The sequence below is a fragment of the Coregonus lavaretus genome, assembly GCF_964263955.1.
Source record: "Coregonus lavaretus genome assembly, chromosome: 27".
Classification (NCBI taxonomy): Eukaryota; Metazoa; Chordata; class Actinopteri; order Salmoniformes; family Salmonidae; genus Coregonus; species Coregonus lavaretus.
In genome coordinates, this window is record NC_140014.1 from 26,498,591 (window position 1) to 26,525,832 (window position 27,242).

At 40.6% G+C, this 27,242-nt stretch overlaps 1 protein-coding gene across 2 annotated transcripts in view; it reads left to right on the forward strand.

The window, feature by feature from the left end:
* LOC311102297 (gamma-aminobutyric acid receptor subunit beta-1-like) overlaps positions 1-27,242 on the forward strand; it is a gene marked incomplete at both ends in the record, with an annotated part of 57,326 nt that overhangs the window by 24,941 nt on the left and 5,143 nt on the right. For both annotated transcript variants that reach the window (XM_084143597.1, XM_084143598.1), the window contains 3 exons: positions 11,646-11,728; positions 25,923-26,057; positions 26,303-26,455. In XM_084143597.1, coding sequence (XP_083999723.1) covers positions 11,646-11,728; positions 25,923-26,057; positions 26,303-26,455 — 371 coding nt within the window. The remainder of the gene's footprint in view (positions 1-11,645; positions 11,729-25,922; positions 26,058-26,302; positions 26,456-27,242) is intronic.

The window sequence follows — 27,242 nt, forward strand, 5'->3', positions numbered from 1 at the left end:
CTTCACAAGGTTTTCACACACTGTTGCTGGTATTTTGGCCCATTCCTCCATGCAGATCTCCTCTAGAGCAGTGATGTTTTGGGGCTGTCGCTGGGCAACCTGGACTTTCAACTCCCTCCAAAGATTTTCCATTGGGTTGAGATCTGGAGACTGACTAGGCCACTCCAGGAACTTGAAATGCTTCTTACGAAGCCACTCCTTCGTTGCCCGGGCGGTGTGTTTGGGATCATTGTCATGCTGAAAGACCCAGCCACGTTTCATCTTCAATGCCCTTGCTGATGGAAGGAGGTTTTCACTCAAAATCTCACGATACATGGCCCCATTCATTCTTTCCTGTACACGGATCAGTCGTCCTGGTCCCTTTGCAGAAAAACAGCCCCAAAGCTTGATGTTTCCACCCCCATGCTTCACAGTAGGTATGGTGTTCTTTGGATGCAACTCAGTATTCTTTGTCCTCCAAACACGACGAGTTGAGTTTTTACCAAAAAGTAATATTTTGGTTTCATCTGACCATATGACATTCTCCCAATCCTCTTCTGGATCATCCAAATGCACTCTAGCAAACTTCAGACGGGCCTGGACATGTACTGGCTTAAGCAGGGGGACACGTCTAGCACTGCAGGATTTGAGTCCCTGGCGGCGTAGTGTGTTACTGATGGTAGGCTTTGTTACTTTGGTCCCAGCTCTCTGCAGGTCATTCACTAGGTCCCCCCGTGTGGTTCTGGGATTTTTGCTCACCGTTCTTGTGATCATTTTGAGCCCACGGGGTGAGATCTTGCGTGGAGCCCCAGATCGAGGGAGATTATCAGTGGTCTTGTATGTCTTCCATTTCCTAATAATTGCTCCCACAGTTGATTTCTTCAAACCAAGCTGCTTACCTGGTGCAGGTATACAATTTTGTTTCTGGTGTCCTTTGACAGCTCTTTGGTCTTGGCCATAGTGGAGTTTGGAGTGTGACTGTTTGAGGTTGTGGACAGGTGTCTTTTATACTGATAACAAGTTCAAACAGGTGCCATTAATACAGGTAACGAGTGGAGGACAGAAGAGCCTCTTAAAGAAGAAGTTACAGGTCTGTGAGAGCCAGAAATCTTGCTTGTTTGTAGGTGACCAGATACTTATTTTCCACCATAATTTGCAAATAAATTCATTAAAAATCCTACAATGTGATTTTCTGGATATTTTTTTCTCAATTTGTCTGTCATAGTTGACGTGTACCTATGATGAAAATTACAGGCCTCTCTCATCTTTTTAAGTGGGAGAACTTGCACAATTGGTGGCTGACTAAATACTTTTTTTCCCCACTGTATGCCCCATATACAGGTACATAACATTCTGTTTGTGGCAAGAATTTTGTATAGTAATTTTAATTTAAAAACTATGTTTTGAGTCAAGCGTTGTTTTGCATATGAGTTCATAAACCATGTGCCACGGAATCGGCACATCTCTTCCCAACTATTTTGCAACCTGTATGGCGCCGCGGTCAACATTTTGGTCCTCAAATAAAACAATTTTGGTTTTTAATAATGGGCAAACAAACAAGTTCCCTACCTTCTCCCCCTTCCACTTGCCTCATCCATTTGTTGTGGTAATGCTGCAATCAGTTGGTTGTAATTTTGGATAGAGCAAACATTTCCATATATGTTTGTTATATGCACGTGTGACATAACTCCACCTTTCTTATTCATAATATCATTAACGAAGATAATTCCTTTTTTAGTTTTTTCCTCCATAAATAATGTTTTTGTAATCAATTAGTATTTTAATTTAACCATATTATTTGTTATAATATTTGTTCTGTCTTTTCTGGAGGATGAAACTGGAATTGCAACCAGCTTTGTATGGCAATATTTAGAAAAAGGTTCCATTTTCAATTAACTGAAAGTGAGAGGTTGTAATCTGGATAAAGGGAAAAAGGGATGAGCCATTCTTACTAATCTATTGGAGAACCAGTTCGGGTTTAAGTATAACTTTTGTGTGACAGATGCTTTTAGTGAGAGGTTTAATGCTTTAATATTTAATAATTTTAGCCCCCCGAACTATTCATTATATAAACAAGCACTTTTTTATTTCGTCTGACACTCATTCCAAATGAAGTGAAATATTTTTTACTCAAATCGGCGTAGGCAGGGCCATAAGTAAATAGGTCAACTGGGATATGACTAAATCATTAATCAGGGTGATTTCTCCACAAATAGACAGGTATTTACCTTTCCATGGTAGCAAGATCTTATCTATTTTTGCTAACGTTCTGTTAAAATTTGTTGTAGTAAGTTCATTTATTTCTTTAGGGATATGAATACCGAGTATGTCCACTTCACCGTCAGACCATTTTATTGGTAAACTACATGGTAATGTAAAAGTTGTATTTTTTTGTGATCCAATACATAATATGGTACACATAGTTTGGTTGTAATCCAGAGAGGTTAGAAAGATTATCTAGATCCTCTATGAGGCTGTGCAGGGATCCAGATTGTGGATTTAAGAGGAAATTTGAGTCATCAGAATACAATGATACCTTTGTTTTTAAGCTCTGGATTTCTAGCTCTTCTATATTATTGTTGGATCTGATTTTAATAGCTAACATTTCGATGACCATAATAAATAGATATGATGACAGTGAACAACCTTGTTTTACTCCTCTTGACAGTTTAATACTTTCTGAGAAGTAGCCATTATTTATTATTTTACACCTGGGGTTACTATACATAACTTTAACCCATTTTATAAGAGGTTCTCCAAAATTAAAATAGTCCAGGCATTTATATATAAATTCTAGTCATACTTTGTCAAAAGCCTTTTCAAAATCTGCTATGAATACCAGACCTGGTTTCCTAGATTTTTCATAGTGTTCTATTGTTTCAAGTACTTGTCTTATATTATCTCCAATGTATCTTCTATGTAAAAAAAACCTGTCTGATCAGGATGAATAATATCCGATAACACCTTTTTAATTCTATGTGCTTAATTCTGTGCATTTTGCTAGGATTTTTGCATCACAACACTGAAGTGTAAGGGGCCTACATTTTTTTAGATAGATAGGCTGGATCTTTATACTTACCAACTGGGTCCTGGTTCAGTAATATTGAAATCAAACCTTCTTGCTGAGTACCTGACAGTTTACAGTTTTTATAGGAATGGTTAAAACATGCTAATAGTGGATCCTTGAGTAGATAAAAAAAGGTTTCATATACCTCAACTGCTATGCCATCCAGCCCTGGAGTTTTCCCAGACCTAAAGGCTTTAATTGCATCAAGAAGTTGCTCCTCTACAATTTGGCCCTCACACAAGTCTTTCTGTACAGGTGTTCATTTTACACTATTATTATGAACAAATTCCTTACAGTTAACTTCAGCTAGTGGAAATGGAGGAGACTGAAAATAGAACATATGCTTAAAGTACTTTGCTTCCTCTTTCATAATATAATTTGGTGAATCATGGATGACTCCGTCATCTGTAACAAGTTTCTGTAAATTATTTTTGGTAGCATTTCTGTGTTGAAAATTCAAAAATAATTTGGTGCATTTTTCACAATTTTCCATCCAATTCGCTTTATTTTTATAATACATTATACTTGATCGTTCCCGAATAAGTTCCTCAATTTCTTTTTGTTTTTCCTCTAACTTATTCTGTGCCTCTGGTACAGCTTTTATTGCTATCCATCTGTACTGTTATTTCTTCTATTTCCTTTGTTAATATGAACTCTTTTGACCTAAATTGTTTGATTAAGCCTCCTCCATGTATATCTCACTAAATCTGGATTTTTAAGCCTCGATATATCCACTAGTTCTAATGTGTCCATAATATTCGTAATTTCCCTAAGTGCATGAGGGTGGTAGTTTGTAGTGTGATTTCCTTTACGATCCGTTGGGGTACTTAAAACTATATTATAATCACCTGCTATAATAATAGAGTAATTGGTTGCTTGTGAGCTCAATAGATTAGTACAGTATATATAATTTAGAAGAAGTGTGGATCATCATTATTTGGTCCATATAGATTCATTAGCCAAATGTGTTTATCGTCCTATAGCATATTTAAAATGATCCACCTTCCTTTCGGATCTGTTTGCACATTCGGATTCGAAATTGTTATTAATTAATATCATCACCCCTTTTGAGTTTCTTTGCCCATGACAGAAATATATGTCTCCCTCCCAGTCCTTTTTCCATACAACCTCATCTGTAATTGTAGAGTGAGTTTCCTGTTAACAATAGATATTATATACTCTTTTATCAAGATAAAAACTGATCGTCCTTTTCTTATTATCTGCTAAGCCATTACAATTATAACTAGTTATACTTATTTCACCACTTACAATAATGAGATACAAGTTTCAGTAATACTTACCATAAGTTATGCCTGTAAACTTACTACCAGAAATGACCATGATGATCAAGCTGCTAGACACCCTACAATGTGATTTTCTGGATTTTTTTTCCTCAATTTGTCTGTCATAGTTGACGTGTACCTATGATGAAAATTACAAGCCTCTCTCATCTTTTTAAGTGGGAGAACTTGCACAATTGGTGGCTGACTAAATACTTTTTTTCCCCACTGTAAATGCTTCACAGAGTTCAAGTAACAGACACATCTCAACATCAACTGTTCAGAGGAGACCGTGTGAATCAGGCCTTCATGGTCGAGTTGCTGCAAAGAAATCACTACTAAAGGACACCAATAATAAGAAGAGACCTGCGTGGGCCAAAAAACACGAGAAATTGAAATTTGTCCTTTGGTCTGGAGTCCAAATTTGAGATTTTTGGTTCCAACCGCTGTGTCTTTGTGAGACGCGGTGTGGGTGAACGGATGATCTCCGCATGTGTATTTCCCACCATAAAGCATTGAGGAGGAGGTGTTATGGTGTGGGGGTGCTTTGCTGGTGACACTGTCTGTGATTAACCAGCATGGCTGCCACAGCATTCTACAGCGATATACGCCATCCCATCTGGTTTGGGCTTAGTGGGACTATTATTTGTTTTTCAACAGGACAATGACCAAACACACCTCCAGGCTGTGTAAGGGCTATTTTACCAAGAAGGAGAGTGATGGAGTGCTGCATCAGATGACCTGGCCTCCACAATCCCCTGACCTCAACCCAACTGAGATGGTTTGGGATGAGTCGGACCGCAGAGTGAAGGAAAAGCAGCCAACAAGTGCTCAGCATATGTGGGAACTCCTTCAAGACAGTTGGAAAAGCATTCCAGGTGAAGCTGGTTGAGAGAATGCAAAGAGTGTGCAAAGCTGTCATCAAGGCAAAGGGTGGCTATTTGAAGATTCTCAAATATAAAATATATTTTGATTTGTTTAACACTTTTTTGGTTACTACATGATTCCATATGTGTCATTTCATAGTTTTGATGTCTTCACTATTATTATACAATGTAAAAAATTGTAAAAATAAAGAAAAACCCTTGAATGAGTAGGTGTGTCCAAACTTTTGACTGGTACTATATGCACTGCTAAACATACTGCAGCTGCAACAAACTCTAAGTAAACCTCCAATTGTCTTCCAATATCGCTCCCACGAAAGCCTCCCCCCATCCCAGAAGGGGGTGTTGTCCCTGATACTAGCATACCACCCCTGTAACTGTAACGCTCCTTTAGCATCCTAAAACACACCTTCAACCGCCGATTGGTGTGGTCCAGGTAAGAAATCGGGACTGTCCCATGAACCTGTTTCAATGCTGCCACCCCTCAAGTGCCCAGCCAAAACCCCTATAAGCATATGGCATGACCACGAGAGGAGCATCCTCTTTAGGAATTAGCCACATAACAAAACAAATGGAAAATACAAAATAGATAAATAAATTGGGTAGTACTGAGTACAATAAGACCTAAAAAATAAACAAAATTACCCAAACAACATTGCTAATTTACTAATGTCCTGAACCACGGCTATGTCATACTAGATTGCACTAACAGATCGTTACTCTGCACCATAAGCATGTAATTCATGTGGCTATGTGTCAGTGTCAGTGTTTCCCCTGCTCTGATGTATCTCTCTGTATAATGTGAATACCACTCTGCCCCTCCGTCTTCCTCCCTTCTTCTCTCCCTGCCTCCCTCACAAGAGCATCCAGAAATAACTTGCATGTTATTGTGACAACTTTTCTCCTTTCGCTCCTCACACACAATTCTCACAGTTTCACACTCGAACGCTGCAGAATTATTATTCCCCGCAGACTAACAAACTTCTTCAGCCAGTGTGCTGCTGCCTGCTGTCTACAGTGAGCCAGCTATATTTAGGCTGCCTGGAATGACCTCACCAGTTACTGTAGTGTACACATGTCTGCTGTTACCTTCATGTGTTTATAGTAACCACCCATATGCATGTGGCCAGTCTGAATGGTCACTGCACACGCTATCGAACAGTAGGCCTATTAGTTATGCTCAATGAAGATTGATTGAATATTGCAACGTATTTTTTATTAAATCTTTAATCAAATCTAGCATCACGTTCATATCTGGTAATTACTCATTTTTAGGCAGCACTGCCACCTCTATTCCCGGTGCTTCAGCATGTGAAGGAAAAGAGAGTGTATGTGTGATTAACATTTCATGAAGTATAGCAGTCATGTAACAAAAAGCTTTATGCTCAGTCAAATTTGACACGTTATTTAACAGATCAGCTCTCTAGCTAGCACCCTTTTTCAGTAAAAAAAAACACAATAAGACAATAGGTTTGAGCATGTTTTACCTTAATCTTCCCCTAGAAAACAGTATCAATTGTTACTGAGTGGACTATCCTGGTTAAATCAAATTAAATGAAAATCTTATAACCACTAAACTAGTGTAACTGCAACACATTTCAATAGCATCACTTCTCCAATATGAGTTAGGATTCCTCTCACATTACTCTCGCCAACTGCATTAGACATTTTTATTTTATTTCATCTTTATTTCACCAGGTAAGCCAGTTGAGAACAAGTTCTCATTTACAACTGCGACCTGGCCAAGATAAAGCAAAGCAGTGTGATAAAAACAACAACACAGAGTTACATATGGGGTAAAACAAAACATAAAGTCAAAAATACAACAGAAAATATATATACAGTGTGTGCAAATGTAGCAAGTTATGGAGGTAAGGCAATAAATAGGCCATAGTGCAAAATAATTACAATTAGTATTAACACTGGAATGATAGATGTGCAAGAGATGATGTGCAAATAGAGATACTGGGGTGCAAATGAGCAAAATAAATAACAATATCGGGATGAGGTAGTTGGGTGGGCTAATTTCAGATGGGCTGTGTACAGGTGCAGTGATCGGTAAGGTGCTCTGACAACTGATGCTTAAAGTTAGTGAGGGAGATAAGAGTCTCCAGCTTCAGAGATTTTTGCAGTTCGTTCCAGTCATTGGCAGCAGAGAACTGGAAGGAATGGCGGCCAAAGGAGGTGTTGGCTTTGGGGATGACCAGTGAGATATACCTGCTGGAGCGCATACTACGGGTGGGTGTTGCTATGGTGACCAATGAGCTAAGATAAGGAGGGGATTTGCCTAGCAGTGAGCCATCTCAGAAAACACAAACCAATACTAATGCTGCAGTCAGTCACACCCGCAACATCTATCACCTATCAATCATGACACTCATTACCATCACGGATGCAAAGCCCACCTCTGTTCCTGATGTGTGTTTGATCTGTATTGATCTGATGGGGAGGGGATGTTAAACACCAGGGTAATTGGGAGTGGGTTTAGTGCTTATAGCTCTCCGAGCTCTCTGCTGGAAGGGTAGGGTACACCCTACGTTGCTCTATTTTTACCCCATCTCTGCACTTGCTTTATAATTCATCCAGACTTCCCTAATGCATTTGGTGTGTCCGAGACATGGTCCACAGTCACAGAATATTCAGCTGCAGTGTATGAAAAATTATGGCCAGGGCTTTTTAGTTCACAACATCGTTGCGGCTGAAATTGACAGATATTGGTCTCACTGGACACTCGCTATTACTTGGTGAAGAAAGTGGCTATGGGCCAGTGAGATTAGCTTTTACAGGGCAGGGCTCTTGGATTGGACGAAGACCAGGACAAATGCACTGCAGACTGCCACTGGACTTTGGGATGCCCTTTACCTGCATGATTCTAATAATACATTCCAAATCGATCCCTAGCCTCTAGCCCCTTGGCACTACATCTGGATCGGAAAGGATTGGATTGGTATACTAAACAGTATGGTTATAGCTCAGCCTTGCCCTCTGATAGGCAATAGTGGAGATAACTATCCAACAGGGGCTAGGGGTGGATTCAAAATGTAGCATGTACTGCTATGCTTTCCAGGTTTTGGCAATAAGTTCTTCACCCAAAATAAACAAGTGGCAGCTTGAGTGAGTTTTAGGCGCTCAGCGATGCTTGACATTTTGCGGCAGGAGAAACTAGAGGGTAATGGGGAAACAGCAGAGGATCCCTAGAAATGTCTCAAACAGCTAGAGGGCTGAGGTTGGGTTAGGTGAATTCATTGCTGGCTATTACTCACATACTGGCAGTCTCACTGTGTGTGTGTGTGTGTGTGTGTGTGTGTGTGTGTGTGTGTGTGTGTGTGTGTCTGCACGCTCTTTTTTTGTCTCAGGTCTCCTCTCATTTTAAACAGAAGTTATGCAGTGGAAAATGGACACAGACACTTTACAGTAATGGTTCCTTGTTCACAATGATAAACCACTGAGCAAACATGTTAGTTGTACAGTAATTTGTAAGTCGCTCTGGATAAGAGCGTCTGCTAAATGACGTAAATGTAAATGTACCACAGGAGGTTGGTGGTACCTTAATTGGGGAGAACGGACTTGTGGTAATGACTGGAGCGGAATCAGTGGAATTGTATCAAATACATCAAACACATGGTCCTCCACTGTACAGTACATATGTTGTATAAACAAATGGACTTCTCTGAACATCTAATGTTATTTATGAACAGTGACACCACCACACTATCTAAAGTAATATTTTACTCAACATCAGCGGTTTACATTAAAACCAATATTAAATTGACTTATTCTTATCGTATGTGGTTTGTGAGCAGTGAGAACTCCAGAAGAGATGGCGACTCTGACCCCCCCCCCCCCCCCCAATGGCCAGCCAACCCCTCGGCAAGCAGCCTGTAATAAAATGTGGCCACAACCTTGATTGACCCATTTCTGTCAGAGACCAAGTAAACGGTGTGAATACATAAGCACAGCCATCTCACTGTTTGGGAAAATTTTGGGTTTTAATCAATACTACAAGAATGAAAGCACTCACAAATTCAATCTGCAATCGTCAAATTGAAGTGTGCTCTTTCAAATGACACCTCAAAGCAAAGAAGTCTGCCGATGGCCTGGATTATTTTGGTGTTAATTCTTAATTAATCATAGTGGTAATTAAGATAGAACATAGAGCATTTTAAAGAGGGAGTGCACAGTAATTATTTAAGCAGTATTAAGGCAAATATGGGAAAGAAATAGCCCTATTTGGTAGACCCAGAGTTACCTCTGCTGCAGAGGATAAGTTAATTAGAGTTACCAGCCTCAGAAATTGCAGCCCAAAAAAATGCTTCACAGAGTTCAAGTAATAATATAATATGCCATTTAGCAGACGCTTTTATCCAAAGCGACTTACAGTCATGCGTGCATACATTTTTTGTGTATGGGTGGTCCCGGGGATCGAACCCACTACCTTGGCGTTACAAGCGCCGTGCTCTACCAGCTGAGCTACAGAGGACCACAAGTCACAGACACATCTCAACATCAACTGTTCAGAGGGGACTGTGTGAATCAGGCCTTCATGGTCGAATTGCTGCAAAGAAACCACTACTAAAGGACACCAATAATAATAATAGACCTGCTTGGGCCAAGAAACATGAGCAATGGACATTAGACCAGTGGAAATGTGTCCTTTGGTCTGGAGTCCAAATTGGAGATTTTTGGTTCGAACCGCTGTGTCTTTGTGAGACGCGGTGTGTGTGAACAGATGATCTCCACATGTGTAGTTCCCACCGTAAAGCATGGAGGAAGAGGTGTTATGGTGCTTTGCTGATTTATTTAGAATTCAAGGCACACTTAACCAGCATGGCTAACACAGCATTCTGCAGCAATACGCCATCCCATCTGGTTTGGGCTTAGTGGGACTATCATTTGTTTTTCAACAGGACAATTACATTTTAGTCATTTAGCAGACGCTCATATCCAGAGCGACTTACAGTTAGTGAGTGCATACATTCTTTTTTAATTTTTCATACTGGCCCCCCGTGGGAATCGAACCCACAACCCTGGCATTGCTACATCCCTGCCGGCCATTCCCTCCCCTACCCTGGACGACGCTGGGCAATTGTGCGCTGCCCCATGTTTCTCCCGGTCGCGGCCGGCTACGACAGAGCCTGGATTCGAACCAGGATCTCTAGTGGCACAGCTAGCACTGCGATGCAGTGCCTGAGACCACTGCGCCACTCACACCTCCAGGCTGTGTAAGGGCTATTTTACTAAGAAGGAGAGTGATGGAGTGCTGCATCAGATGACCTGGCCTCCACAATCCCCCGACCTCAACCCAATTGAGATGGTTTGGGATGAGTCGGACGGCAGTGTGAAGGAAAAGCAGCCAACAAGTACTAAGCATATGTGGGAACTCCTTCAAGGCTGTTGGAAAAGAATTCCAGGTGAAGCTGGTTGAGAGAATGCCAAGAGTGCGCAAAGCTGTCATCAAGGAAAAGGGTGGCTATTTCAAGAATCTCAAATCTCAAATATATTTTGATTTGTTTAACACTTTTTTGGTTACTACATGATTCCATATGTGTTATTTCATAGTTATGTCTTCACTATTATTCTACAATGTAGAAAATATTAAAAATAAAGAAAAACCCTTGAATGAGTAGGTGAGTCCCAACTTTTGACTGGTACTGTAGGTCTCATATTTGACTCTTGTTTCTCAAGTGTTCCTGACCATACCGTACTACTCCTGGTTTATGATATAATGTGTTCACACATATTGTATACTATATGCTCTACACTTATAAAGACATACAGATGTAGCATCTTAATTTGAGCCAGTTTGCTACAGCAGGAAAATAATCCTGCAGCAACAGGAAATGTGAGTTATTATGTGGATTATAATTAATGAACATTTTTGTAGGGATTTATACATTTTTCGTAAGGGAAAATCAAGTGGAAATTGCAAACTTCAGAAGCCTTTTTAAACCTCAAATACACTACAAGTGTACTGCAGGAAAGTTCTGCTGCAACTGGTTGATCAAATTAAGATCCTACATCTGTATATAATGGTAAGGGTTAGTGAGATAGTAGTCCTATGGGATGTGGGGGTATATTTCTAATTTCTGTGCTAGATACAGTATATGCTAATGATATAATCTCTACCTTCCCCCACCCCTCTCTCTCTCTCTCTCTCTCTCTCTCTCTCTCTCTCTCTCTCTCTCTCTCTCTCTCTCTCTCTCTCTCTCTCTCTCTCTCTCTCTCTCTCTCTCTCTCTCTCTCTCTCTCTCTCTCTCTCTCTCTCTCTCTCTCTCTCTCTCTCTCTCTCTCTCTCTCTCTCTCTCTCTCTCTCTCTCTCTCTCTCTCTCTCTCTCTCTCTCTCGACATTCCTACCCCCCTCACTCTTTATCTCTCTCCCCCTCCCTCTCTCTTTATCTCTCTCTCTTTTTATCTCTCTCCCCCTCTCTCTCTCAGGATCACTACTACTGCAGCTTGCATGATGGACTTGCGTAGATACCCACTGGATGAGCAGAACTGCACCCTGGAGATCGAGAGCTGTGAGTGACACAGTGTGTGTGTGTGACATCACAATAAAATCACTGTAGTGTAGATTTGTTTGGGGGGTACCTCCCACCTCGCGGGCAAAACATTTTAGTGCCCCCGCCCCTCTTGGCTGTGGATACTTTTTCTTTGCAATTCCTGCAAATTCCTGCAATTCTACACATGTGGACATGGCATAAGTCATGGCACAATGTATAGAATTGCAGGAAATTAGCTTTACAACTGCAAAATTGTCTTTCCACCTCATGGCAAAATGTGTAGAATGGCAGGATATTACCTTTGAAACTGAAAACTGTTCTCTCCACCCCATCACAAAATGAGTATCTGAGTGAGATATCAATGGGGGCCCCCTGGAGGTCAGGGTCCCTGGGTGCATGCCCTGCGAGCACTGGTCGGTAATTTGGTGATGATTACTAAAAGGTTTCGATAGCTGGCTAGACTACCGTACCAAGCAATAAAAAAAAATGCTGACATGGACTAATTGAGTGGCTGTCAGTGACTGACATTACATTTTTAGTCATTTAGCAGACACTCTTATCCAAAGCGACTTACAGTTAGTGAGTGCATACATTTTTTTTTTTTTTTTCATACTGGCCCCCCATGGGAATCAAACCCACAACCCTGGCATTGCAAACACCATGCTCTACCAACTGAGCTACATCCCTGCCGGCCATTCCCTCCCCTACCCTGGGCCAATTGTGCGCCGCCCCATGGGTCTCCCGGTCGCAGCCGGCTACGACAGAGCCTGGATTCGAACCAGAATCTCTAGTGGCACAGCTAGCACTTATAACCATTACAATTATAACTAGCTATACTTATTTCACCACTTACAATAATGAGATACAAGTTTCAATTATACTTACCATAAGATATGCCTGTAAACTTACTACCAGAAATGACCATGATGATCAAGCTGCTAGACACCCTGAATTTATCCATACTTACCAATACTACCAGAATCAATGTCTGACATCTATCCATGTAGCTGTTCCATAATATACAGTACCAGTCAAAGGTTTGGACACACCTACTCATTCCAGGGTTTTTCTTTATTTTTACTATTTTCTACATTGTAGAATAATAGTGAAGACATCAGAACTATGAAATAACACATATGGAATCATGTAGTAACCAAAAAAGTGTTAAACAAATCAAAATATATTTTATATTTGAGATTCTTCAAAGTAGCCACCATTTGCCTTGATGACAGCTTTGCACACTCTTGGCATTCTCTCAACCAACTTCATGAGGTTGTCACCTGGAATGCATTTCAATTAACAGGTGTGCCTTGTTAAAAGTTAATTTGTGGAATTTATTTCCTTCTTAATGCATTTGAGCCAATCAGTTGTGTTGTGACAAGGTAGGGGTGGTATACAGAAGATAGCCCTATTTGGTAAAATACCAAGTCCATAGAGAAACGACAGTCCATCATTACTTTAAGACCTGAAGGTCAGTCAATACGGAAAATGTCAAGAACTTTGAAAGTTTCTTCAAGTGCAGTCACAAAAACCATCAAGCGCTATGATGAAACTGGCTCTCATGCTGCAGAGGATAAGTTCATTAGAGTTAACTGCACTTCAGATTGCAGCCCAAATAAATGCTTCACAGAGTTCAAGTAACAGACACATCTCAACATCAACTGTTCAGAGGAGACTGCGTGAATCAGGCCTTCATGGTCGAATTGCTGCAAAGAAACCACTACTAAAGGACACCAATAATAAGAAGAGACTTGCTTGGACCAAGAAACACGAGCAATGGACATTAGACCAGTGGAAATCTGGCCTTTGGTCTGATGAGTCCAAATTTGAGATTTTTGTTTCCAACCGCCGTGTCTTTGTGAGACGCAGAGTAGGTGAACAAATGATCTCCGCATGTGTGGTTCCCACCGTGAAGCATGGAGGAGGAGGTGTGATGGTGTGGGGGTGCTTTGCTGGTGACACTGTCTGTGATTTATTTAGAATTCAAGGCTCAATTAACCAGCATGGCTACCACAGCATTCTGCAGTGATATGCCATCCCTTCTGGTTTGCGCTTAGTGGGACTATCATTTGTTTTTCAACAGGACAATGACCCAAAACACACCTCCAGGCTGTGTAAGGGCTATTTGACCAAGGAGAGTGATGGAGTGCTGCATCAGATGATCCTGCCTCCACAATCACCCAACCTAAACCCAATTGAGAAGGTTTGGGATGAGTTGGACGGCAGAGTGAAGGAAAAGCAGCCAACAAGTGCTCAGCATATGTGGGAACTCCTTCAAGACGGTTGGAAAAGCATTCCTCATGAAGCTGGTTGAGAGAATGCCAAGAGTGTGCAAAGCTGTCATCAAGGCAAAGGGTGGCTACTTTGAAGAATCTCAAATATAAAATACATTTTGATTTGTTTAACACTTTTTTGGTTACTACATGATTCCATATGTGTTATTTCATAGTTTTGATGTCTTCACTATTATTCTACAATGTAGAAAATAGTAAAAAATAAAGAAAAACCCTTGAATGAGTAGGTGTGTCCAAACCTTTGACTGGTACTGTATATATTTTGTATATTTTTGGGGGTCGGTTCCCCCTAGCAGCCACGGGGCCCTACTCACAGTGCGTAGTCTGCGTATAGGCAGAGGTGGCACTGACTACTGGGCATGTTTTCGAAAGCTTGTGCCTATACATAGATCAGAGGTCTACATGACTCTATGGGTGCTATTGAATAAATCCTAATTGCAAGTTTCCTGGACCCAGATTGAGCCTATTGTCGTGACGTGACTTACTGTAATGTATGACTTATTTATTGAATCACCTATCTATGTTTAATTGTTACTTGATTAAATTAATAATTTAACAATTAACTCATTAGGAATTTGGGGCACCACGGAAGAAGTTGTTTAACGAGTTACCATCTCTCGAATTAAACTCTTAGAAGATATACAGTTGAAGTCGGAAGTTTACATACACCTTAGCCAAATACAATTAAACTCAGTTTTTCACAATTCCTGACATTTAATCCTAATAAAAATTCCCTGTCTTAGGTCAGTTAGGATCACCACTTTATTTTAAGAATGTGAAACATCAGAATAATTGTAGAGAGAATTATTTATTTCAGCTTTTATTTCTTTCATCACATTCCCAGTGGGTCAGAAGTTTACATACACTCAATTAGTATTTGGTAGCATTGCCTTTAAATTGTTTAACTTGGGTCAAACATTTCGGGTAGCCTTCCACAAGCTTCCCACAATAAGTTGGGTGAATTTAGGCCCATTCCTCCTGACAGAGCTGGTGTAACTTTTTTTATTATTTTTATTATTTTTATTTCACCTTTATTTAACCAGGTAAACCAGTTGAGAACAAGTTCTCATTTACAACTGCGACCTGGCCAAGATAAAGCAAAGCAGTGCGATAAAAAGTTACATATGGGGTAAAACAAAACAAAGTCAAAAATACAACAGAAATACATATATATACAGTGTGTGCAAATGTAGCAAGTTATGGAGGTAAGGCAATAAATAGGCTATAGTGCAAAATAATTACAATTAGTATTAACACTGGAATGATAGATGTGCAAGAACTGAGTCAGGTTTGTTTGCCTCCTTGCTCACACACGCTTTTTCAGTTCTGCCCAAACATTTTCTATAGGATTGAGGTCAGGGCTTTGTGATGGCCACTCCAATACCTTGACTTTGTTGTCCTTAAGCCATTTTGCCACAACTTTGGAAGTATGCTGGAGGTCATTGTCCATTTGGAAGACCCATTTGCGACCAAGCTTTAACTTCCTGACTGATGTCTTGAGATGTTGCTTCAATATATCCACATAATATTCTTTCCTCATGATGCCATCTATTTTATGAAGTGCACCAGTCCCTCCTGCAGCAAAGCACCCCCACATTATGATTCTGCCACCCCGTGCTTCACGGTTGGGATGGTGTTCTTCGGCTTGCAAGTCCTCCCTTTTTCCTCCAAACATAACGATGGTCATTACGGCCAAACAGTTCTATTTTTGTTTCATCAGACCAGAGCACATTGTCCCCATGTGCAGTTGCACACCGTAGTCTGGTTTTTGTATGGCGGTTTTGGAGCAGTGGCTTCTTCCTTGCTGAGCGGCCTTTCATGTAATGTTGATATAGGACTCGTTTTACTGTGGATATAGATACTTTTGTACCTGTTTCCTCCAGCATCTTCACAAGGTCCTTTGCTGTTGTTCTGGGATTGATTTGCACTCTTCGTACCAAGGTATGTTCATCTCTAGGAGACAGAACGCATCTCCTTCCTGAGCGGTATGATGGCTGCGTGGTCCCATGGTGTTTATACTTGCGTACTATTGTTTGTACAGATTAACGTGGTACCTTCAGGTGTTTGGAAATTGCTCCCAAGGATGAACCAGACCTGTGGAGGTCTACACATTTTTTTCTGAGGTCTTGGCTGATTTATTTTGATTTTCCCATGATGTCAAGCAAAGAGGCACTGATTTTGAAGGTAAGCCTTGAAATACATCCACAGGTACACCTCCAGTTGACTCAAATAATGTAAATTAGCCTATCAGAAGCTTCTAAAGCCATGACATCATTTTCTGGAATTTTCCAAGCTGTTTAAAGGCACAGTCAACTTAGTGTATGTAAACTTCTGACCCACTGGAATTGTGATACAGTGAATTATAAGTGAAATAATCTGTCTGTAAACAATTGCTGGAAAAATTACTTGTGTAATGAACAAAGTAGATGTCCTAACCGACTTGCCAAAACTATAGTTTGTTATCAAGACATTTGTGGAGTGGTTGAAAAACGAGTTTTAATGACTCCAACCTAAGTGAATGTAAACTTCCGACTTCAACTGTATATGTTATATACAGTGGGGGGAAAAAGTATTTAGTCAGCCACCAATTGTGCAAGTTCTCCCACTTAAAAAGATGAGAGATGCCTGTAATTTTCATCATAGGTACACGTCAACTATGACAGACAAAATGAGGAAAAAAAATCCAGAAAATCACATTGTAGGATTTTTTATGAATTTATTTGCAAATTATGGTGGAAATAAGTATTTGGTCAATAACAAAAGTTTCTCAATACTTTGTTATATACCCTTTGTTGGCAATGACACAGGTCAAACGTTTTCTGTAAGTCTTCACAAGGTTTTCACACACTGTTGCTGGTATTTTGGCCCATTCCTCCATGCAGATCTCCTCTAGAGCAGTGATGTTTTGGGGCTGTCACTGGGCAACACAGACTTTCAACTCCCTCCAAATATTTTCTATGGGGTTGAGATCTGGAGACTGGCTAGGCCACTCCAGGACCTTGAAATGCTTCTTACGAAGCCACTCCTTCGTTGCCCGGGCGGTGTGTTTGGGATCATTGTCATGCTGAAAGACCCAGCCACGTTTCATCTTCAATGCCCTTGCTGATGGAAGGAGGTTTTCACTCAAAATCTCACGATACATGGCCCCATTCATTCTTTCCTTTACACGGATCAGTCGTCCTGGTCCCTTTGCAGAAAAACAGCCCCAAAGCATGATGTTTCCACCCCCATGCTTCACAGTAGGTATGGTGTTCTTTGGATGCAACTCAGCATTCTTTGTCCTCCAAACACGACGAGTTGAGTTTTTACCAAAAAGTTCTATTTTGGTTTCATCTGACCATATGACATTCTCCCAATCCTCTTCTGGATCATCCAAATGCACTCTAGCAAACTTCAGACGGGCCTGGACATGTACTGGCTTAAGCAGGGGGACACGTCTGGCACTGCAGGATTTGAGTCCCTGGCGGCGTAGTGTGTTACTGATGGTAGGCTTTGTTACTTTGGTCCCAGCTCTCTGCAGGTCATTCACTAGGTCCCCCCGTGTGGTTCTGGGATTTTTGCTCACCGTTCTTGTGATCATTTTGACCCCACGGGGTGAGATCTTGCGTGGAGCCCCAGATCGAGGGAGATTATCAGTGGTCTTGTATGTCTTCCATTTCCTAATAATTGCTCCCACAGTTGATTTCTTCAAACCAAGCTGCTTACCTATTGCAGATTCAGTCTTCCCAGCCTGGTGCAGGTCTACAATTTTGTTTCTGGTGTCCTTTGACAGCTCTTTGGTCTTGGCCATAGTGGAGTTTGGAGTGTGACTGTTTGAGGTTGTGGACAGGTGTCTTTTATACTGATAACAAGTTCAAACAGGTGCCATTAATACAGGTAACGAGTGGAGGACAGAGGAGCCTCTTAAAGAAGATGTTACAGGTCTGTGAGAGCCAGAAATCTTGCTTGTTTGTAGGTGACCAAATACTTATTTTCCACCGTAATTTGCAAATAAATTCATTAAAAATCCTACAATGTGATTTTCTGGATTTTATTTTCTCAATTTGTCTGTCATAGTTGACGTGTACCTATGATGAAAATTACAGGCCTCTCTCATCTTTTTAAGTGGGAGAACTTGCACAATTGGTGGCTGACTAAATACTTTTTTCCCCCACTGTATCGATAACAGTCACTTATTAAATAATTACCTCTTATCAGTCTCATTCTGAACGTCGCATAATCCTTGAACCTGCAAGAACCCTAACCTTATTGATGAATCAGTAAAACACAAATTGGCTTAATTATTTATTTACTAACTAACTAAATAATAACATAATGCAAACACACACACACACACACACACATAGGTTATTGATTACTAACGTAATACAATGAAAACAGGTCCCTAGTGGACTGGACTAACAATAGCATGAATGCTTGGGTAGTGGAGGGGTCAGAATGGAAGGGAGAGACAGAGATTCAAACTATCGTGGTTACTTTGGAAACTACGCTACATGGAAATACAAACGCTTAAAACCCCACTAAACGCTCATTCAGATTAGAAATGCAACATGTATTTACGTGTAGCTGTCCTCGAAAGTTGAGTTTATGATGTAGGACTCTTGTTTGCCCACCAAAGATCCCAATGTCCTTGGTAGAGTTTCTGGTCGTAGTAGTGGTTAGAATGAATACTTCAGATGTACCAGTGGTTGTCTGAGAGGGATTGTCCTCTCCACTTTGTGTCTTTAGTGAAAGTTCTCTAGACGACTATACATGCCAGCTGCAGACTGAAATGATAAGGTCTAGTGCATTGTCTTCTTCTTCACCTCGTGTATAGGTTGAGAGTTTCAGAGTTTCTCCATTTCAAATTTGTGGACTAACGTCTCACGTTTTCTGGTCTTTCTGTTCTGGTAGAAATTCAACGATTTGCAACGTTTAGCTCACGCTTCACGTCTGCTGGTCTGTAGAGTTTCAAACATTTTAAGCCGTGGAGCTTGCTGGTCTGAGGTGAATTTCGTCACGAGGCTTTTTATGCACTTGGGGTAAAAGGGGCGTTCCATCATGTTTGTGCTCATCTGGGCATGGCTACTGACTGAAAACAGATCAATATGGAAAACAATCATCTCATCTAGAATGATAAAATCACATTGTTATCTTCACAAAAGTATTATTATACTTAATCATTCGTTTTATACAACAATTAGATGCAAACCTCATAACTGGGAAGGGAAGTGTACCCCCCCAGAGATACAGCTATGTTGTTCCACCGTCTTTAATGACATCACAACATAGTAACTCATTTGACATGATTGTTCTTTAAGTCCCCACCAACCATTTCCCACATACTTTTAAGTAGGAATATTGTTTCATTATCCACTTTTGGATGTTGGAGTTTTGGCGGGAAGACTTCCTTTGTTAACAAAGGAGTCCTTTCTCCAAATACTTCATGGCAAGGAAGAGAAAGTCTGCACGGTATTTACGACCGGTCATAAAACTGGCCCCCAGGAAAGGGGGTGTTCTAATCTTTGCCTAGCCTGAATCTGATCCTCAGCCCATGAGGGCAAGTCATGACACTATTCCTGGAGTAAAAGGCACTTTCAATGGAGAATTTCTATTGAGCATGCTTTTTAGTCCAGGAATAGACATAATCTGGGTCACTGAAACCGGACCTAGCTACATCCTTCAATTATAACATTCTTCTTTCTCTGTTTTAATTAATCTACACATCTCGTGATGACTTTCTCTCAGTCTGTTTATTTTCACACATTATTCTGTTACACGGGTCTATGTACCTCAGGGAAGGGATAACTCTATTCCAAATCACGGCAAAATATCTTCCCAATTGAGGACATGACGTACATTAAGCAGAAACAAAAACTACAGCACTTTATGTCAACTATTGCAAACTGCCATTTTTTGTTAAATCAAACTTGGCCGGAGTGCTTCAGTTGAATAATAGATGCTACCTGCATGCATCGTTAAATCAGTCCCACAGACGTGGACGCTTAGCTTTGGTCATTATGACAAGGTTATGGCAATCACTATAAGGCCCTGTGGAGCTGCTGGATTCATGGATTGACCGGGTTGATGTATTTAAAACTTTTGCCAACACCTTTCTCTAAACCCTCTTTCATATCATCTGTCTTAATTATGAGATATAGTTACCTAGGCATAATAATACTTTTTGCAACAATCAAGACTGCAAGCCAGACAAAATTAAACGTGCCTATTTATATAATGAATATGAATTCGGAGGGCAGAAATAATTAAATATTAAAGCATTGGACCTCTCACTAAAGGCTTCAGTCATACAAAAACTATACTTAAATCTGAACTGGTTCTCTAGCAGATTAGTAAGAATGTCTCACCCGTGTTCAAGAATGGCCTTTTCCCCTTCATTCAGATTACAACCTACCTCTCACTTTCAGTTAAATGAAAATGAAATAATCTCCAAAATATCGCTATTTATTAAACAAGCCATGGAAAGCTGTTTGCAATTTCAGTTTTATTCACCTGAAAAGACCGAACAAATATTACAACAAATATTATGGTTAAACTAGGGCGGCAGGTAGCTTAGTGGGGAAGAGCGTTGTGCCACTAACCGAAAGGTTGCTCGTTCTAATCCCCGAGGCGACTAGGTGAAAAATCTTTCGATGTGCCCTTAAGTAAGGCACTTAACCCTAATTGCTCCTGTAAGTCGCTCTGGATAAGAGCGTCTGCTAAATGACTAAAATGAAACTCAAATATACTAATTGATCAATAGAAAAAAGAAAAAAATAACTCTATAATCTTTGTAAATGATATCATAAATAGTACTGGTGGAGTTATGTCACACATGCAGTTAACAAAAATTATGGAAATGTTTGCTCTATCCAAAATTACAACCAACTGATTGCAGCATTACCTCAAAAAGTAGGGAGGCAAGTGGAAAGGGGAGAAGGTAAGGCACTTGTCTGTCGGCCCTGCATTAAAGACAAAAATTGGCTAAAGAAAATTGTGATAGATAAAAAGGTATACCAGTTTCATTTAAGAACCAAAAAATATACAGCTGCGCCATACAGGTTGCAAAATAGTTGGGAGATTTTCAATGTACCGATTCCATGGAACATGGTTTATGAACTGATACACAAAATGACGCTGGATTCAAAACAAGAGATTTTTTCAATATAAATGATTGTACAAAATTCTTGCAAACAATAGAATGTTATATACAGTGCATTCGGAAAGGATTCAGAACCCTTGACTTTTTGCACATTTTGTTACGTTACAGCCTTATTTTAAATGGATTAAAATGTTTTTTCCCCTCATTAATCTACACACAATACCCCATAATGACAAAGCAAAAACTGGTTTTTAGAAATGTTTGCTAATTTATTAAACATAAAAAATATCACATTTACATACACTACTGGTCAAAAGTTTTAGAACACCTACTCATTCAAGGGTTTTTCTTCATTTTTTACTATTTTCTATATTTAAGAATAATAGTGAAGACATTAAAACTATGGAATCATGTAGTAACCATTTAAAAAAAAAAAAATACAACTATATTTTATATTTGTGATTCTTCAAAAACCACCCTTTGCCTTGATGACAGCTTTGCACACTCTTGGCATTCTCTCAACCAGCTTCACCTGGAATGCTTTTCCAACAGTCTTGAAGGAGTTCCCACATATGCTGAGCACTTGTTGGCTGCTTTTCCTTCACTCTGCTGTCTGACTCATCCCAAACCATCTCAATTTGGTTGAGGTCGGGGGGGATTGTGGAGGCCATGTCATCTGATGCAGCACTCCATCACTCTCCTTCTTAGTAAATAGCCCTTACACAGCCTGGAGGTGTGTTGGGTCATTGTCCTGTTGAAAAACAAATGATAGTCCCACTAAGCCCAAACCAGATGGGATGGTGTATCGCTGAAGAATTCTGTGGTAGCCATGCTGGTTAAGTGTGCCTTGAATTCTAAATAAATCACAGACAGTGTCACCAGCAAAGCACCCCCACACCATAACACCACCTCCTCCATGCTTTATGGTGGGAAATACACACGCGGAGATCATCCGTTCACCCACACCACGTCTCACAAAGACATGGCAGTTGGAACCAAAAATCTCCAATTTGGACTCCAGACCAAAGGACAAATTTCCACTGGTCTAATGTCCATTGCTCGTGTTTCTTGGCCCAAGGAAGTCTCTTCTATTATTGGTGTCCTTTAGTAGTGGTTTCTTTGCAGCAATTCGACCATGAAGGCCTGATTCACACAGTCTCCTCTGAACAGTTGATGTTGAGATGTGTCTGTTACTTGAACTCTGTGAAGCATTTATTTGGGCTGCAATTTCTGAGGCTAGTAACTCTAATGAACTTATCCTCTACAGAAGAGGTAACTCTGGGTCTTCTATTCCTGTGGCGGTCCTCATGAGAGACAGTTTCATTATAGCGCTTGATGGTTTTTGCCTGACCTTCATGTCTTAAGGTAATGATGCACTGTTGTTTCTCTTTGGTTATTTGAGCTGTTCTTGCCATAATATGGACTTGGTCTTTTACCAAATAGGGCTATCTTCTGTATACCCCCCCTACCTTGTCACAACACAATTGATTGGCTCAAACGCATTAAGAAGGTAAGAAATTCCACAAATTAACTTTTAAGAAGGCACACCTGCTAATTGAAATGCATTTCAGGTGACTACCTCATGAAGCTTGTTGAGAGAATGCCAAGAGTGTGCAAAGCTATCATCAAGGCAAAGGGTGGCTGTTTGAAGAATCTCAAATATAAAATATATTTTGATTTGTTTAACACTTTTTTGGTTACTACATGATTCCATATGTGTTATTTCATAGTTTTGATGTCTTCACTATTATTCTACAATGTTGAAAATAGTAAAAATTAAGAAAAACCCTTGAATGAGTAGGTGTTCTAAAACTTTGGACCGGTAGTGTAAGTATTCAGACCCTTTAATCAGTACTTTGTTGAAGTACTTTTGGCAGCAATTACAGCCTTGAGTCTTCTTGGGTATGACCCAACAAGCTTGACACACCTGTATTTGGGGAGTTTCTCCCATTCTTCTCTGCAGATCCTCTCAAGCTCTGTCAGGTTGGATGGGGAGTGTCGCTGCACAGCTATTTTCAGGTCTCTCCAGAGATGTTCGATCGGGTTCAAATAGCCACCCTTTGCCTTGATGACAGCTTTGCACACTCTTGGCATTCTCTCAACCAGCTTCATGAGGTAGTCACCTGTAATGCATTTCAATTAGCAGGTGTGCCTTCTTAAATTTTAATTTGTGGAATTTCTTTCAATGCTTCACAAAGTTCAAGTAACAGACACATCTCAACATCAACTGTTCAGAGGAGACCTTCATGGTGGAATTGCTGCAAAGAAACCACTACTAAAGGACACCAATAAGAAGAAGAGACTTGCTTGGGCCAAGAAACACGAGCAATGGACATTAAACCGGTGGAAATGTGTCCTTTGGTCTGGAGTCCAAATTTGAGATTTTTGGTTCCAACCGCTGTGTCTTTGTGAGACGCAGTGTGGGTGAATGGATGATCTCCGCATGTGTATTTCCTACCGTAAAGCATGGAGGAAGAGGTGTTATGGTGTGGGGGTGCTTTGCTGGTGACACTGTCTGTGATTTATTTAGAATTCAAGGCACACTTAACCAGCATGGCTACCACAGCATTCTGCAGCGATACGCCATCCCATCTGGTTTGGCCTTCGTGGGACCATCATTTGTTTTTCAACAGGACAATGACACAACACATCTACAGGCTGTGTAAGGGCTATTTGACCAAGAAGGAGAGTGATGTAGTGCTGCATCAGATGACCTGGCCTCCACAATCCCCCCAACCTCAACCAAATTGAGATGGTTTGGGATGAGTCGGACTGCAGAGTGATGGAAAAGCAGCCAACAAGTGCTCAGCATATGTGGGAACTCCTTCAAGACTGTTGGAAAAGCATTCCAGGTGAAGCTGGTTGAGAGAATGCCAAGAGTGTGCAAAGCTGTCATCAAGGCAAAGGGTGGCTATTTGAAGAATCTCAAATCTCAAATATATTTTGATTTGTTAAAAAAAAAAAAATGTTACTACATCATTCCATATGTGTTATTTCATAGTTTTGATGTCTTCACTTTTATTCTACAATGTAGAAAATAGTAAAAAATTAAGAAAAACCCTTGAGTAGGTGTTCTAAATCTTTTGACCGGTAGTGTATATATAAAAAATTATATACAGTACCAGTCAAAAGTTTGGACACACCTACTCATCAGATGACCTGGCCTCCACAATCACCCGACCTCAACCCAATTGAGATGGTTTGGGATGAGTTGGACCGCAGAGTGAAGGAAAAGCAGCCAACAAGTGCTCAGCATATGTGTGAACTCCTTCAAGACGGTTGGAAAAGCATTCCTCATGAAGCTGGTTGAGAGAATGCCAAGAGTGTGGAAAGCTGTCATCAAGGCAAAGGGTGGCTACTTTAAAGAATCTCAAATATAAAACATATTTTGATTTGTTTAACACTTTTTTGGTTACTACATGATTCCATATGTGTTATTGCATAGTGTTGATGTCTTCACTATTATTGTACAATGTAGAAAATAGTAAAAATAAAGAAAAACCCTTGACTGAGTAGGTGTGTCCAAACTTTTGACTGGTACTGTATATTTTAGTCATTTAGCAGACACTCTTATCCAGAGCGACTTACAGTTAGTGAGTGCATACATTTTCATACTGGCCCCCCATGGGAAACGAACCCACAACCCTGGCGTTGCAAGCGCCATGCTCTACCAACTGAGCTACAGGGGACAATATATACCCCAAAAAATATGGGGGATTAGAAATGATGCAGACAATTACATTGATAGAAGCCACAATCTACTGTATCTACAATATTAAAGCTGATCTACCCCCTAAAAAAAATACAAAACTAAAAAAAGTATTTAAAAAAGAACAATCAAGACTTTAAGGTTACTGCTAGCGCTGATGTGGCCAGGCCTTAAAATGGAAGATATGATCTGTTTTTCAGATGCAAAGTCCAGTTTCTGTCTGTGGACAATCTGGTCCAGTTTCTGTCTGTACACAATCTGGTCCAGTTTCTAGCTGTGGGCAATCTGGTCCAGTTTCTTGCTGTGGACAATCTTGTCCAGTTTCTGGCTGTGGACAATCTGGTCCAGTTTCTGGCTGTGGACAATCTGGTCCAGTTTCTGGCTGTGGACAATCTGGTCCAGTTTCTGGCTGTGGACAACCTGGTCCAGTTTCTGGCTGTGGACAATCTGGTCCAGTTTCTGGCTGTGGACAACCTGGTCCAGTTTCTGGCTGTGGACAACCTGGTCCAGTTTCTGGCTGTGGACAACCTGATCCAGTTTCTGGCTGTGGACAACCTGGTCCAGTTTCTGGCTGTGGACACATACATGGGAACACATCTCCAGTGCTGCTGTGCTATTCTTCGCAGTCTCATTGAAATCAACTATCTCCATATTGGTCTACACATTTCTTTACACATCATTCTCCCATACCCTTATGGCATCAGGGGTGATGTGATAACCCAAGACCCTCTCACACATAAATTAAGTGAATGGGGAAGAAAGACAAAACCACTGATTGAGTACAGGCAGTAATGAGAAGCAGCTAATTCCCAGAAATCCTGCGGTTCCCTTTAGATAAGCTGAGGGGAGAAAAAGCCAACCCAGTCCAATTAAGTTTGCCTAATTACTGAAAGGCCAATAACTGACTGTTTCATTCCTGTTCCATCTAAGACCAAGCAAAGAGAAGTGTTAGAAAAAGACTTGAGCCTCCGCTTCAGACAAGTAAACTCTCAATGACACAGGTTTCTGCCTGTCCATGTTGAATGACTTTCCATTCTGTCAGATTCTCAGCTGGGTACACTGCCCGTGACATACGATAGCCTTCTGTCTGTCCATTTTAGATGATGTAACAGTCTCTCCCTCTCGCAGATGGGTACACCACTGATGACATCGAGTTCTACTGGAAAGGTGATAATTCAGTGACTGGGGTGGAGAACATCGAACTGCCCCAATTCTCTATTATAGACTACCACATCCAATCCACAAAAGCAGTGTTTGCTACAGGTAACAATCTGATTACTAACCCTTACAAGAGTGTATTATTAATTAAAGTTTCTGATGTTCCACTTAAGAGTGTCTAACGTTAGAGAGTGTGGCAGATTGTAACTGCCACATAAGCACCGGGTAGAAGTTCTCTCAGGCACAGAAAATAGGATAATCTTACCCCTAAATGCTAAACTGACCTTAGTTCAGCGTCTAGCGGGAAACTTCATCCTACTCCGACGTGAAAACTGTGTTTGGTCTCCCAGGCTCCTACCCGAGGCTCTCTCTGAGTTTTAAGCTGAAGAGGAACATTGGCTACTTCATCCTACAGACCTACATGCCCTCGACCCTGATCACCATCCTATCCTGGGTCTCCTTCTGGATCAACTATGACGCGTCTGCTGCCAGAGTCGCTTTAGGTCGGTGTCTTTGGGTTATTCTACGGGTTGTCCATGTGGGGGGGTGGGGGGGGGAGGGGTTAGGTTGTGTCTTTGGGTTATTCTATGGGTTGTCCATGAGGGGGGGGTTCAATAAAGAATCATGGCTGAATATGTCTTTAGTAGCTTTGGGTTACCAGGTGTAGGCATATGTTGTACTGCCATCCAGGCAGGCAGAATGTGCCCCTTCACACAGCTGAGAAAATACTTCTAGTTATATTGAGTCCCTCGACGGACAGTCCCCACGGCAGTGTGTAGTTGCACACAGCCTCTTAGGTAGAGTGTATATTTACACACGTCCCTTCTTGGCAGAGTGTACCCTTACACAAAGCCCCCTAGGTAGAGTATACTTACACACACAGTCCCCTTAGGCAGAGTGTACACCAAGGTTATTTTAGTAAACTATAACTGAAACTAAAACAAAAAAATTATAATGAAAAAACTATTTAGTAAACTGAAATAAAATAATTTACAAACCCATTTGAAAAACTACAACTATACTGAAAATATTACCTTTGACTCCAAAGCTAACTAAAATAAAAATAAAAACCATCATGAATTAAGTTCAGTTTAATGTTTTTAATTTTTGTGTTTTTGGGGGGCGGAAAAACTCTCACAGTTACACAGAGTATCTGTGCATGTGCAAGGGTTCGCTTCACACTTCAACGCTCATAGTTGTTGCAGAAATTGACCCACTATTCTGTTTACTTTCTGCATTTATGCCATATTGCTGAGTCTACCTTTAAGGAAGGCTTTCTGTTGATGTCCT